At 39.9% G+C, this 13053-nt stretch overlaps 1 protein-coding gene across 3 annotated transcripts in view; it reads left to right on the forward strand.

Moving 5' to 3' along the window:
• Window positions 1-13053, forward strand: part of bmp2k (BMP2 inducible kinase) — a 59818-nt gene that overhangs the window by 8428 nt on the left and 38337 nt on the right. For all 3 annotated transcript variants that reach the window (XM_077522573.1, XM_077522574.1, XM_077522575.1), the window contains exons 2-9: window positions 5236-5354; window positions 5881-5986; window positions 6068-6210; window positions 8204-8325; window positions 9443-9524; window positions 11985-12117; window positions 12442-12545; window positions 12616-12695. In XM_077522573.1, coding sequence (XP_077378699.1) covers window positions 5236-5354; window positions 5881-5986; window positions 6068-6210; window positions 8204-8325; window positions 9443-9524; window positions 11985-12117; window positions 12442-12545; window positions 12616-12695 — 889 coding nt within the window. The remainder of the gene's footprint in view (window positions 1-5235; window positions 5355-5880; window positions 5987-6067; window positions 6211-8203; window positions 8326-9442; window positions 9525-11984; window positions 12118-12441; window positions 12546-12615; window positions 12696-13053) is intronic.

The following is a 13053-nucleotide window of genomic DNA, read 5'->3' on the forward strand; positions in this document are numbered from 1 at the left end:
GAAAACCATTGGGCAGACAGCTGAAATGGGTCACGTTTGTAGACCGCCGGCCGCTCATAGATGGCACACAATTTTTCGATTTGAATGAACTCCCAAAGTGGTGACATATTTTTAATCATTAACTTTTTTCATGCATCTGAGGCCTTTCACATGTGATCGCTAGCCCATTACTACGGCGGCCTGTTTATGCCGTTAAACTGCAAAAAGCCAATTAAATTGGTAACTCACGTGACTGGAGTATTAAATATGTAAAGCAATGAATCTCAAAAAACAAAACAAAAACTAACTAAAGGGACAGTAATGTGAAAAATCAACTTTTTGGAGCAGTAGCCATGTTGAGATGCTAATTCTTCACCAAAAACATGACCGAAGTGGTGTAAACAGCAGGTCCCTGGTTCGTGACCTGCTCAGGTTTTTTTTTTTTTTTTTCTCTCCATTGTTCTTCCCTCGCCTCCTCCATGTTTTCTTGTGGCAAGAAGCCGTTTTGTTTCAAATGTTTATTGAAGAATTGATGGCTTGCGTGGCCATTCAGAGGAGTGCTCAAACGCAGGGCTCCAGCATCAGGCAGAGGAGGGGTTCTACTGAACCGGGCGTTTTACTTCCGCTTTAGAAAAATAAGCAGCAAAACACCTAATATTTCATTAAAAATTACATCCCCATGGTGTCAAAGGTAAGATCTAATCATTATATGCCTATAGTTAATCGTGGAAGGGCTTAAAATACCGTGATCTAATCCCTTTAACTATATCCGGAAATAAATGTACATTTTTAATAATTATGTTTATAATTGTTTGAAAAAGCTTTTGTATCTGATTGAATTTTTATTTAATTTGCGCTTTCTTTTATTTAATGGTGTTTCAGTTCAAGATGTGCGGAGGGTTGTTCGCGTAAAATTAAATAAAAGCAATTTTTAAATCATTAAATTAATATTTAATAATTTATTTCTTGGCCGATTTATATATTTCATGACTCATAATGGCTTTCTCATTAAGTTAATTTGTACTTTATTAATACCAAATTATTCATATTTGTAGTATTATTTTTTTTTATAATTATGTATTTTTGACATTTTTACTTTTTAGTATTATTTAATTTAAATGCGCCTTTAAGTAAGATGAAGAAAATAACTAATAGAACCTTAAATAGTGCTAATATAAATAAATATTGTTTATTTAATTAATGAAGAATTCAATTATTTGTATCTTTAATTGGCTTCATTTATACTTTTTTGCTACACCAGGAACAGGGAACTCCGGTCCTCGAGAGCTGCTGTCATGCCTATTTTCGACGTATTCCGCCTCCAACAAACCTGACTCAAATAATCAGGATCGTTGGCAGCCTTTTACAGAGTTTGTTGATGAGCTGATCATTTGAGTCAGGTGTGTTGGAGAAGGGAGATGGCTTAAACAGACAGGTCAGCGGCTCTCGAGGACCGAAGTTTCCTACACCTTTTAACAATTTAAAATGCTTGAGCTAACCTCTCACCTCCATATTTCTACACACAGTCCGTGTTGGGCTGTTTTTTTTTTTTTTTGGGTGCGGATTATCCCCTATCATAGCAAATCCTGGAGGATTTGCTAAATCTCGTTGATCCAAAAGTCGTTGGCATTAATTAGCGGCGAGCAGCTGCCCGGCCAAAAGGACCCCCGAGGTTGGAAAGCCATTCCTGAGGTTGAGGCGTGATGTAACCCAGGCAGCTGTTCACAAATGGTACTTACTATTAAACAAAGAGACTCGTATTGGAATAAAATCGTCTGTGAACAGTTTCAGTCAGCAAGAATTTACCTTTACAAGCCTTCAAAGGTAGAAGTCACAGGGCTGCATTTTCTCGTTTATCTTTTTAACGGGACGGTGTTTGGTGCGTTAAATTGCTTCTGAGGAGGAATAGCTGACAAGCGCACATCTCAACTCTGATTCAAATCTACAACTAGAAATTGTGTGGTTAAAATGTGCAGTTCTATGATTGAAATCCATTTGCTCCCAAAAACGTATAAATCCGTTCTATGATAAATATTACCATGCTCCCAAAGATGTATTTATAAGTTTTTAGGCTTTTTCTTTATGCTAGCTAGAGCATACAGAAGGCTTTGATGCAGCCTCTGAACTGAAGAGCATGGTAATGGCAATGGTAGTTACTACAAAAACAGCCAGCAGGTGCTAGCAGAGTATAAGAGATCAACCAGGGCCACGTTGCAACAAGATGTTTTTCCCCACAGTTTTAAACAGATTTGTGAATAGTGATGAAACTTAGTTATATTCTAATGCTAATTGCTGTAAAAAGGAAACTGGTAGTAATATACTTTTTTTTTCTGATGAAAGAAGATACTATAATATTTCTTTTGGTAGGTTCTATGTTTTAATAGCAATAGAACACAATATTCTGTGGGCCATGCAAAATCAGTCAAAATCCAGTAAAACTGCTGGGAGCAAAGGGCGCTGCTTCAGTGAAAATGTCTGGGAGTGAATTATTTAAATATAAATCTAAGTAAGCTTTATACAATTAAAATCTACAGTTGCTGCAGTTATAATTGAAACTATACAAGACTAAAATATATGGTTGAAATATTTGGTTTCTATGAATAAAATCCATCATTCCTATTAATTCAATTCAAATGAATGATTTGTTTACAGTTAAACTTGAGATGTACAATTTTAACGACTATACAAATCTACAATTTCTTCAGAAACTGCAGTATCATTTGTCTCACCTCATGCACTACATAACGTGACATAGTGCGGGCATCCATTTTGTGTGACGACAATAAACTGGGCCATTTTTGCTGGTCCAGTTCCCCTGCGTCGTCCAAATTTGCAGGCATAACCACGTTTGTTCCCCGCCCTCCTTTCCCGACTGTCATGATTGGGCCCCAGTGTATTTGTCAGTGGCTTGTATGACAAACGGCTGACATTCACTAATCAAATAACAAGATGAGGACTTATAGACAAGGCGGAATAAATCAGTTCTTTGTTTTTATCCTTGGCGTCATTGTGTGTCGGACAACAACAACAACAGCAGCAGCCACTGTGCTTCCCAGGTCAACATTTACGTCACTTGTCTCCGGTTCAGAGTCTCGTACAGTCAGTCCAGGGGTCCTCCGGGGTTCTGAGGGGGTCCCTCCTTTTGTCTAAAACGTTATGTGTGAGGCTCCCCTGCCCCCTGTTTCCTTCCAGGCACTGCGTGGTTGGAGTCTGCTTGAGCGAGGTGACAAAAACCCTGGGGCGGCGATTTAGTGAGAACCTGACCCCGGAGCAGGTGGCCTCAGACAAACCACAACTGAGGAGTCAGCCCTGACTGAAAACAGTTATAGAGTGATGCCATCTTCTTGGAATTCATTCTGAGACGCCACTCAGTTTCCAAAGTTTTTCACAAGTGGACACATCTCAGCCTTCTATTTATAAATACACTCCAGTACGCCCGATTTATTGTATTAAATGGACTCTAATGGACATTTTATGTGGCCGTTTGAACTGAAAACTGCGTAATTTGTGTACAACGCAAATTTGGATAAAACCAGAGCAGATTAGCCAATGGTATCTCGGAGTTGAGTACTTTTGCTACCATGGCTGCTCGCTTACTTTTGTCTTTGTGAGTTGGCACGGCCTGCAGTAGAATTGGGCAGGGGGAGCAGTGGCTCATTGGCATAAGACAGTAACATTTACAATCTCTCCAATAAAATTCTATGATGTTTTGATTTTAAAATGTAAGTTTTATCATGAAAAATTCGGTAAAAATTCTTTCTATCATGCAATTCCACCATTTCCACAATTAAAATAAAAATATTTACAATTAAAATATAGTTTCCATAATTAAACTTAAAATCTACCTTTTTCTACAATAAAATTTAATTTTACAATTAGTCCATAATTTCAAGGATTTAAATCTGTGATGATTAAAGTGTATGATCACAGAGGGATGAAGCTAGCTGGCTGAACAGTGTGTCACTCATTTGCATGAGATGGGACCGCCCCCTCAAAATGAGCTAATAAGACACCTGGGAGCTGTTTTAAACCCTACGGATGTGATCATCAATTATGTTAACCGTCCATAATCCAATATTTGCTTGCAAATATCTCAATATTGACAGAGAGAGTCTGCATTCTAAAGTCTAGCAGGAGCGGAAGCTCCTGTTTGACGCTGTGAGTCAACAAGCACCGTTCTGTAACAAATTGCAACTACCATTGGCCTGAAGCAGCGTATGGATTCCATCCGTTCCTGCCTAGAGTTTGATCTTTACGACGTTTGATGACTCGCGCTCATAAAAACATCACGTGGTGCGTTCACTTCACGCTGTTTGTCAGCAGTTTTGCATGTTTTGCAATCAAGTTGGCCGTCGTCGTGGAGCAGTCGCTCCTACTGTTGTGACAGCGAATGTTGCTTCCTAGCCGGAGCATATGCTACTCAACCCCCCCCCAATCCACCATCTTCCCCTCAAGCAACCAGGCAAACCCCCAAGCTGACCTGAGCTCACTTGTTGCATAACAAACGCACCGTTGTCGACTCCTTTGCAATCTCAATGAACTTGTCGTGATTCCAACGATGAGCTAAGTTAGCAAACTGCCTAGCAAGGTTGTCAGTTACCTGATTTAGGCGCTAGATTACACAAATTATGCAATATCCTATACCCTTAACCTTTTTGATTTATTTTCTTTATTTAACCAAGCCCAGGTAAAAACGTATAGTGATTAAACACCTCTTTTTCTAAGAGTGACTTGGCCTCGGGGGCGGCAAAGACATACAGTAGCAGTTATAACAATCTAATAAAAAATAAGTTACCGGTAGTTATAAGTGTCTGTTTAATCTGCAGAAAGTCTTGACAGAAAGTGAAAAAACTTGAGGGGACCCCATTTCCCCCCACCCCTAACATAAAAGCTAATATCCATGTATTATAGCGCGTGACCATGCTTTCAGTACACCCCAGGAGTCACATGATGCCTAAATGATCTAATTATTGAATCATATCACATTATTTATTACGCAATTTGTTGCTCCACGTCAAATGTTACAAGTCTGTCCTGTACAAACCTAAGCACAGAGTTTGTGTGCATTATGACAAGCAAAAATGCGTCAAACATTTTGTGTGTGTGTGTGTGCGTGTGTGTGTGTGCGTGTGTGTGCGCGTGTGTGTGCGTGTGTGTGTGCGTGTGTGTGTGCGTGTGTGTGTGTGTGTGTGTGTGTGTGTGGGTGTGTGTGTGTGTGCGCGCGCGCGTGTGTGTGTGTGGGGGGGGTGTTTGCAGGAGGCTTCTCAGTGGTTTTCCTGGCCCGTACGCACAGCGGAATCCGCTGCGCTCTCAAGCGCATGTACGTCAACAACGTGCCCGATCTCAACGTTCACAAGCGGGAGATTACCATCATGGTGAGAGCCACGCGTTGCACACAGTTCCAGGTCCTTTGAAAATGTTAAGTGAACGATATTAAGCCATGGCATGATGTCATCTTCCTGTTCAAAGAACCTCTGTCACAGTTAATTATATGCAGTGAAACCTCTGGGATGCTGCTCATTTATTTGAATTTAGAATACATTTCCCCTCATAGGAAATCATGAAAATAGGAACAATCCAGTTGCGTGTGTTACCATTTAAAAAAAAACAAAAACAAAACTTAAACTGAACAGGCGACGTTTTAAGTAAAGTGAACATGCAGAGATTCCCATTGAAAATATGTTTGTATTTAATATTTTTAGAACAGTTGGCTTTTAAAACATTCATTTAGGTAACATTTCTACTTAACTTAATGGGCACGTGTGAAATTAGGAAGTGCCTGTTATAATCCTTTAGATGCTCGCTAGGATGAAGTCTCGCATGATGGGCAGCCATTTTGTACAAAAGACGTGCTCCCAAAACCTTCTCCGATTGTGATTATTATCCTTACACACCATGCAGAAGGAGCTGTCGGGCCACAAGAACATCGTGGGCTATCTGGACTCTGCCGTCAACACCGTATCGGACAGCGTGTGGGAGGTCCTCATCCTAATGGAGTACTGCAAAGGTACTTCCTGTCCACAAAATGGCGCCCCAGTGTGAACTGTGCCGGGGGTGTGGGCTCAACTGTGTCGTTGGCGTGTTTTAGCGGGCCAGGTGGTGAAGCAGATGAACCAGCGTCTGAACGTGGGCTTCAGCGAGGCCGAGGTGCTGCACATCTTCTGCGACACATGCGAGGCAGTAGCGCGGCTGCACCAGTGCAAGACGCCAGTCATCCACCGGGACCTCAAGGTAAGACGCCAACTCGTGATGACATTATTTACTCAACAGGCAAGAGGCCTCTCTACATGGCTCCCAAGTTAATCTGACATGTTCTAGACCCACCTGCAGTAGGTAAAATCCGGAATGTAGCGGAGACTATTAACTCATTCACTCCCAGCCATTTTCACTGAAGCAACCCCCTTTGCGCCCAGCTGTTTTACTGAATTGTGACTGATTTTGGAAGGCCCACAGAATATTGTGTTCTATTGCTATAAAAAATGGAACCTCCCAAAAAGAAAGATTAGAGTCACTTCTATCATCAGGGGGGAAAAAAAAAGTACATTTGTATCTGTTTCAGTTTTGCAGCAATTCCATTACAATATAGCTAATTTTCATCATTATTCACAAACCTTTCGAAAACACTGGAAAAAAAAAATAACTTGTTCCAACATGGCCCTGGTTGATCTCTTATACTCTGCTGCCTCCTGCTGGCTGTTTTTTCTAATAGCTAACATTGCTTTAAGTGACCTCTTCAGGTCATAAGCTGCATCAAAGCCTTCTGTATTCGCTAGCATAAAAAAACAACAACAACATAGAAATACATTTTGGGGAGTGCAGGACAAAGTATTAAAAAACATTTATACGCTTTTGGGTTTGAATGAGTTAAGAAAAAAATTCTTCGAATAGTTTCTCCTACACACAAACGCTTTCCTGACTATTTTCTGCCATCAAAAATTAATATATACATCTACACTAGGTGCTGCTGTTTTATTGGGGTATTAATTAATTCCTCAGCCGAACCCCAACATGTAAATACCAGCAGGAGGGTGAAACTTGTGCATTGGTCCCAGACAGAGATGAATGGAATTTTAAAACTTGCTTGGTCAGCACAATAACTTTCCAGATAATTCCAGCGCCTCCGCTTCCTCTTGTGCACTCCCCCCACCCCACCCCGACTTCCTTTGCCAGCTCGTGTTCTTATTTCCTTCCTCCGGTACAGAAAACCCCCAACCAGCCTCCCACGTGCTCCCCGTTCTCCTCTTGCAAGCTTTTCTCAGTGACTAAGTGGCACAACTTTTGAATCCTTCAGCTGACCTCCATCTTCAAAGTAGATTTGAAAATGGGTATGAGCCAGATGAAGCTTGGTGGTAGGGATCCTTTAAAAGCCGACATGTCCTACACATTTCATCTGATTACTTCCAAATTAATTGCTTTTTTATGTGTCATGATGTAGCTTGGTGGTGAAGCATGATCATTTGTCATGATACTTGAAGCACTAATCACTCAACCACAATGATTTTTGGGGGGAATTCATACTCAGGGGCCCGCTTCACTTAGGAGCATGAAATTTGGTCGGCATATCTCATGATTAGATGCACAAAAAAAGTCTCAAGAAACTATGCCTGAAAAGACACATTTTAAGTGGCCATTTTAGGGACAATTTTGGCTGTTTCCAAAACTTCTACTAAGACCAGATGCTGCCAGAGTTTGGGGAAATTCAGCCTCTTGAACTCTATTTCACTTAACGACATCAAATTCAAAAGGCTACAAGAGTACCAGCATATGCACAAAAAAGGCCCAAGAAGCCATGCATGTTAAGTCTGCCATTTAGGTTTGAGGGGGCCATTTTAGATTTAGGCTCTTTCCAGGGGTGCTGCAATGACAAAGTTCTCGTTTTTTTCTTTATTTTAGCCCACAAAGCCTGTTTTACTTGGCAGTACTGTGAAATCTGGTGGGCATGTATATCATGGGTAGACCCACTAAACTGTCTTGAGGAGCCATGTCCATGTTTCCGGAGGAACATCACATGTGAATAGTTGATGTAGTCAAAATGAACCTTTTTACTAAGCCTCATTGTGTATGATGTCACTTGTTTTGTTTTTTTTTTTTTTTTGTTTGTTTGTTTTTTTTCCCCCCTCACTAACCCTTAAATCCACGAATATAACTCAGCACAACATTATGTTCTCTCTCGCTCTATACAAATACTTGTGACTTAACCAACCATCGTGGTGCACCTTGACAGGTGGAGAATATCCTGCTGAACGACCAGGGCAGCTACGTTCTGTGTGACTTTGGCAGCGCCACCCACAAAGTTCTGCAGCCCCACAAAGATGGCGTGACCACTGTGGAGGACGAGATAAAGAAGTGAGTTCAATAAATCTTCGAAAGCTGCTGCACAAGTTGAGAGGTGACATTTAACTGACACGCTCTGTCTCGCTTCCAGTTGGAAAATGGCTTTCACAAACACTCAGTCAGGATTTAAGTGTTTTTTGTTTTATTTTTGGTTTTTATCTTGGCAATTGATGCAGAAAACAGGCTAGCCTATTCCGGTAACTGGTACGTTCTGGTAACCGGTAACCAGACCATTCTGGTTACTGTCTTGCATGTTGAGATAACCAATAACTTTCTAGATGTTCTGGTAACAGCACATTCCGTAACTGTCAACCACGTTTCGGTAACGGTCTAGTGTAGTACAAAGACAGTGTGTTACTGTCATGGAGGTTACAGTAACTGTCGAGCAAATTCTCTAACGATCGAACACATTCTGGTTACTGTCTAGCACATAACTAACCGGTAACTATCTAGACCATTCTGGTTACTGTCTAGCATGTTGAGATAACTACTAACTTTCTCAGTGTTCTGGTACCAGCACATTTCATAACTGTCAACCACATTTTGGTAGCTGTCTAGCATAATTCGGTAACTGTCTAGTTCAGTACAATAACTGTGTATAGGTTACTGTCATGGAGGGTACAGTAACTGTCCAGCAAATTCTGTAACTATCAAACACATTCTGGTTACTTTCTAGCCTGTAATTATTACAACATTCTGTTACTGTCTAAACACATTCCGGTGTCTGTCTAGCGCAAAACAGTACAATATGTCAAGGTTGTAGTGATTCATGTACCATGTCTAGTACATTGTTGTTCTCGTTAATTTTCATTTAATCTGTTCTTATTTAGACACCAAAAAAAAGCAGTTTTGCTTTTTTTTTCCCCATCATAGCAAATGTCAACAGAACCGTGACCTTAGACAAGTGACTTTTGGCGTTCTGTTGCATACATGTCCACTTAAACATTTCACAATATGAAAAAATAAACACAAAAATGCCCGTTTCTGGTGCTCAATGTCATTTTTGTGATGTATTTGCATCCAGGAGACGTTTTAAACTCAAAGTGACGTTTATGTCCAGTAATTTGTAAGTTGCTCTATCATGAAAAAATGTCTTTCTGTCATTCAGCGCCTCCTCCTTTTTTAACAGGTACACGACACTGTCGTACCGGGCTCCAGAGATGATTAACTTGTATGCGGGGAAAGCCATCACCACTAAGGCTGATATATGGGTAAGTGACTGTGTGTTGCGGTGTGCGTGTGTGTTGTTGCCGGGCTGGTTTGTCCCGCTTGTGCGCTTCTTGCCGTTTCTCTGCCCTGACAGGTTCCTCCTCTGCCTCCTTGCAGTCTCGCTCAGCTCTTGTTTACCTTTTATTCCCTACTCATTAAAACCAAAACAACAACAACAAAACACACATTGCGGAGCGTCTCTGGCACCAACATTGCCAGTCCTCCATTTTGAGATAATGAGGACAAAGTGAGGACTTTGTTTGATTTGAAGGTGAGAACAGATTTTGGAGCGCAGCCAATGTAAGGGGGTGAGGGTACAACTTATCCTCTTCTTGCTATAATACAGATTTACGGTACCTTGACTTATCAGTCCAATCAATTTTCCTCAATTTTGTATTAATTAGAATAAAATGCCTTTAATCTTTTCCGCACTCCCAAAAAATAAATTTTGTAATTATTTTTTTAATAAAGAGAGAGTAGTGTGTAATGTAAAAGAAAGCTCTTTTCATAAAGTGTAATAATGTATGTATTTGTGTGTAGAGGGGGCGTGGCCTCGAGTGATGCCAGTCCAGAGTTTATCCTGCCTCTGGTTCAAAAGTTAGCTGGGATCGGATCAAACTCAAATGATTATGTGAGCATGTAAACAAACCTGACAATGTAAGGACAACTGTTGGGCAACAAATCCCATCACAGCCTCCATACTTCCTGTTAGCAACCCCGCCAGTACGTTTACTTCCTGTTCAATGTTTTGAGCATGTGTCAATCAATACGCACGTGTTGTTGATCTCAGTTTGTTCAATGCACAGTAAGAGGAGAGCTCAGAGGCACCAGAAGCACTAAAGGCAGCTGACTGAACTCCAAAGGGGGTTTATCTCTAATCGGCGGTGTCAGCACATTTCATTGCATCATTCATAAGCAGCCTGCAGACTTGTTTGTTTGGAACAGCCATCTTGCTCAGGGTGTTAAACTTGATAGCTTAGTGGCTTCAATTGTGCCTGGAATTTGTTGGAAAACTCAGCCCCAGAAGCCACCAAACTTAAACATCGTGAAATTTCGTAGTTATCTATCTTGAGGAGACCCTCAAAAAGTTTCTTGAAGAAATTGCCAAAAAAAACTCCCGACACTAGTTTCACACAGCAACATGCAAAGTGGTACGTTTGTATCACGAGTAGTCCAACAAAAAGGAGAGATGGAAGTCTGACATTTTTGTGTAAAGCGTACATTTTGATTATTTTTAAGCATCCTTGAGGCAAACTTGTATCTACAAATATTGTTTGGAAATTCAGCCACAAAAGCCCTTTACATCAAGCGACATGAAATTCAATCAGCATGTTCATCAAGAGTTGAGGCACAAAACGATGTCGAACCCACAAGTTGAAAATACTCAGGAACCGGGAAGTCTAACGTTTGAGTTTGAAAGCAGTCATTTTTTGTTTTGTTTTTGTTTTTTGATCCATTTCGACCATTTCCAGGCATCTTTCACAGACAAAATCCTCCGAAAGACATCTTGAAAATTTGACCAATGTCGATCATGATTACACACACAACAGAAAGTCTGCCATTTTAGTTTGAAGCAACCGTTTTAGGGGCACCTGGGCTCCTTCAAAGACAAACTTGTCTTACATAGGTCTGGAAATTTAGCCCCAACGCCCATTTCATGAAGTAACATGAAAGCATCATGACTATACTGTAGGAAAAAAAAAAAAGTCTCAACAGACCATGCCTGAAATACACTGGAAGTCCGACATTTTTATTTTGAAGCAGGGTTATTATAGTTTTGGAATTTTCATTTTAGTTAGTTTTTATTTCGTTTTAAGTTTTGTTTTCAACATTTAGTAAGTTTTAAGGGTGTCCTGTTAGTTTTTATTAGATTTAGTTATTTAATAAATGCTTAGTTTTAGTTAGTTTCAGCATTAGTTTTTGTTTTAGTTTAAAAAAAAATGTGTATTACATGTGCACAATATTAAAAAAAAAAAAAAAAAAAAAAAAAAAAACACCATGGCAGCGACGTCATCTGAAGGTAATTTTCTATTGGCTGCTGCTAGATGACGTCACTTCTGTGTGACACACTTTCAAATGTCCTTTTTCTGCCGGTTAATATCAAAATAAATCTACTGTACTTAAAATAATTTAAAATCATCCCCAAATGCTCATGCAATAATTAATTACCAAAGACTAAAACAAAGGACATTTTTGTTACAGTTTTGTAAACATAAAATGTAGTTTCAGTTAGTTTTTGTTTTTTAAAAATCATTTTCGTTTTTATTTTATTTCGTTAATGAAATTGATTTTGGAATTTTTTTTTTTTTTTCTTCTTAGTTTTAGTTAACTAAAATAACCTTGATTTAGGCTCAGTTTCCATTCCAGGGGTCTGGCTCAAGAGTCTCTTGCCTCTTTTATTGTTGTGTCCGCTCAGCATCACAAGGAGAATTTATAACAGTCAAATATTTTTGTTTGTGCAGGCGCTGGGGTGCTTGTTGTACAAGCTGTGTTTCTTCACGCTTCCATTCGGGGAGAGTCAAGTTGCCATATGCGACGGAACCTTCATCATTCCCGACAACTCCAAGTTCTCCCTCAAGTTACACTGCTTAATCCGTAAGTCCTTATTGTATTCCCTCGCAAACATTTTGGCCTATTGACTGAATGTGGGCTGACGCTGTTTTTTTTTTTTGCTTGAGCTCATCTGCACACTCAGCCTTATTTTATGTACGTGCATGTGACACCGTGTGAGTGTTCTAGCACAGAGCCATCTGTACACAACGTTGATCCTGTTGAAACCAGTCAGGACTGTCTGTCTGCTTGCTTGTTTTCCACTCAGTTTCTCTTTCCCTTATTGTAGTGGAACAATGGCGCTGGCAAGTGGCCTGACGGAGAAGCGCATCCCACGCTTGTAAAATACGATGAATGCTTTGCTTACAGGATATATGCTCGAACCAGACCAGGAGAAGAGACCAGACATCTACCAAGTGTCCTACTTTGCCTTTAAATTTGCCAGAAGGGACTGTCCCGTGCCAAATATCTCTGTAAGTAAAGCACAGATGTTTTATTTTAATTTCCAACGTACGGATAGTGACATAAGGATTGTGTTTACAGAATTCTCCCATCCCCACGTCGTTACCAGAGCCTCTCACAGCCAGCGAGGTGGCCGCCAAGAAGAGTATGACGAAAGCAAGGTACTGCCGAAAATAGTGAATGACAAATATGCAAGTGGGCTAAAAAAATAAAAAAATAATAGGGACAGAGAAAAAACTATTAGACAAAATATACTTAGAAAATGACACATATTTGGGGAGGGGGGGGGGGGGGGGGGGTGAAATCTCAATAAAAACAATAATAGATAAATATTACATGGTAGTTAAAGATGTGTAAACATCAGATAGAAAAATGAACACATTAAAAACAAACATAAAAAATATGTATATATTTGACCTCAAAATATATACAATTAGAAACAAATAAATTAGATTTAAAAAAAGAAGCACTTTTTATCCCACAAAATAAATACATATTTAATATTTAGAAAAGTATTGG

The sequence above is a fragment of the Festucalex cinctus genome, chromosome 5, assembly GCF_051991245.1.
Source record: "Festucalex cinctus isolate MCC-2025b chromosome 5, RoL_Fcin_1.0, whole genome shotgun sequence".
In the NCBI taxonomy this organism is placed as follows: domain Eukaryota; kingdom Metazoa; phylum Chordata; class Actinopteri; order Syngnathiformes; family Syngnathidae; genus Festucalex; species Festucalex cinctus.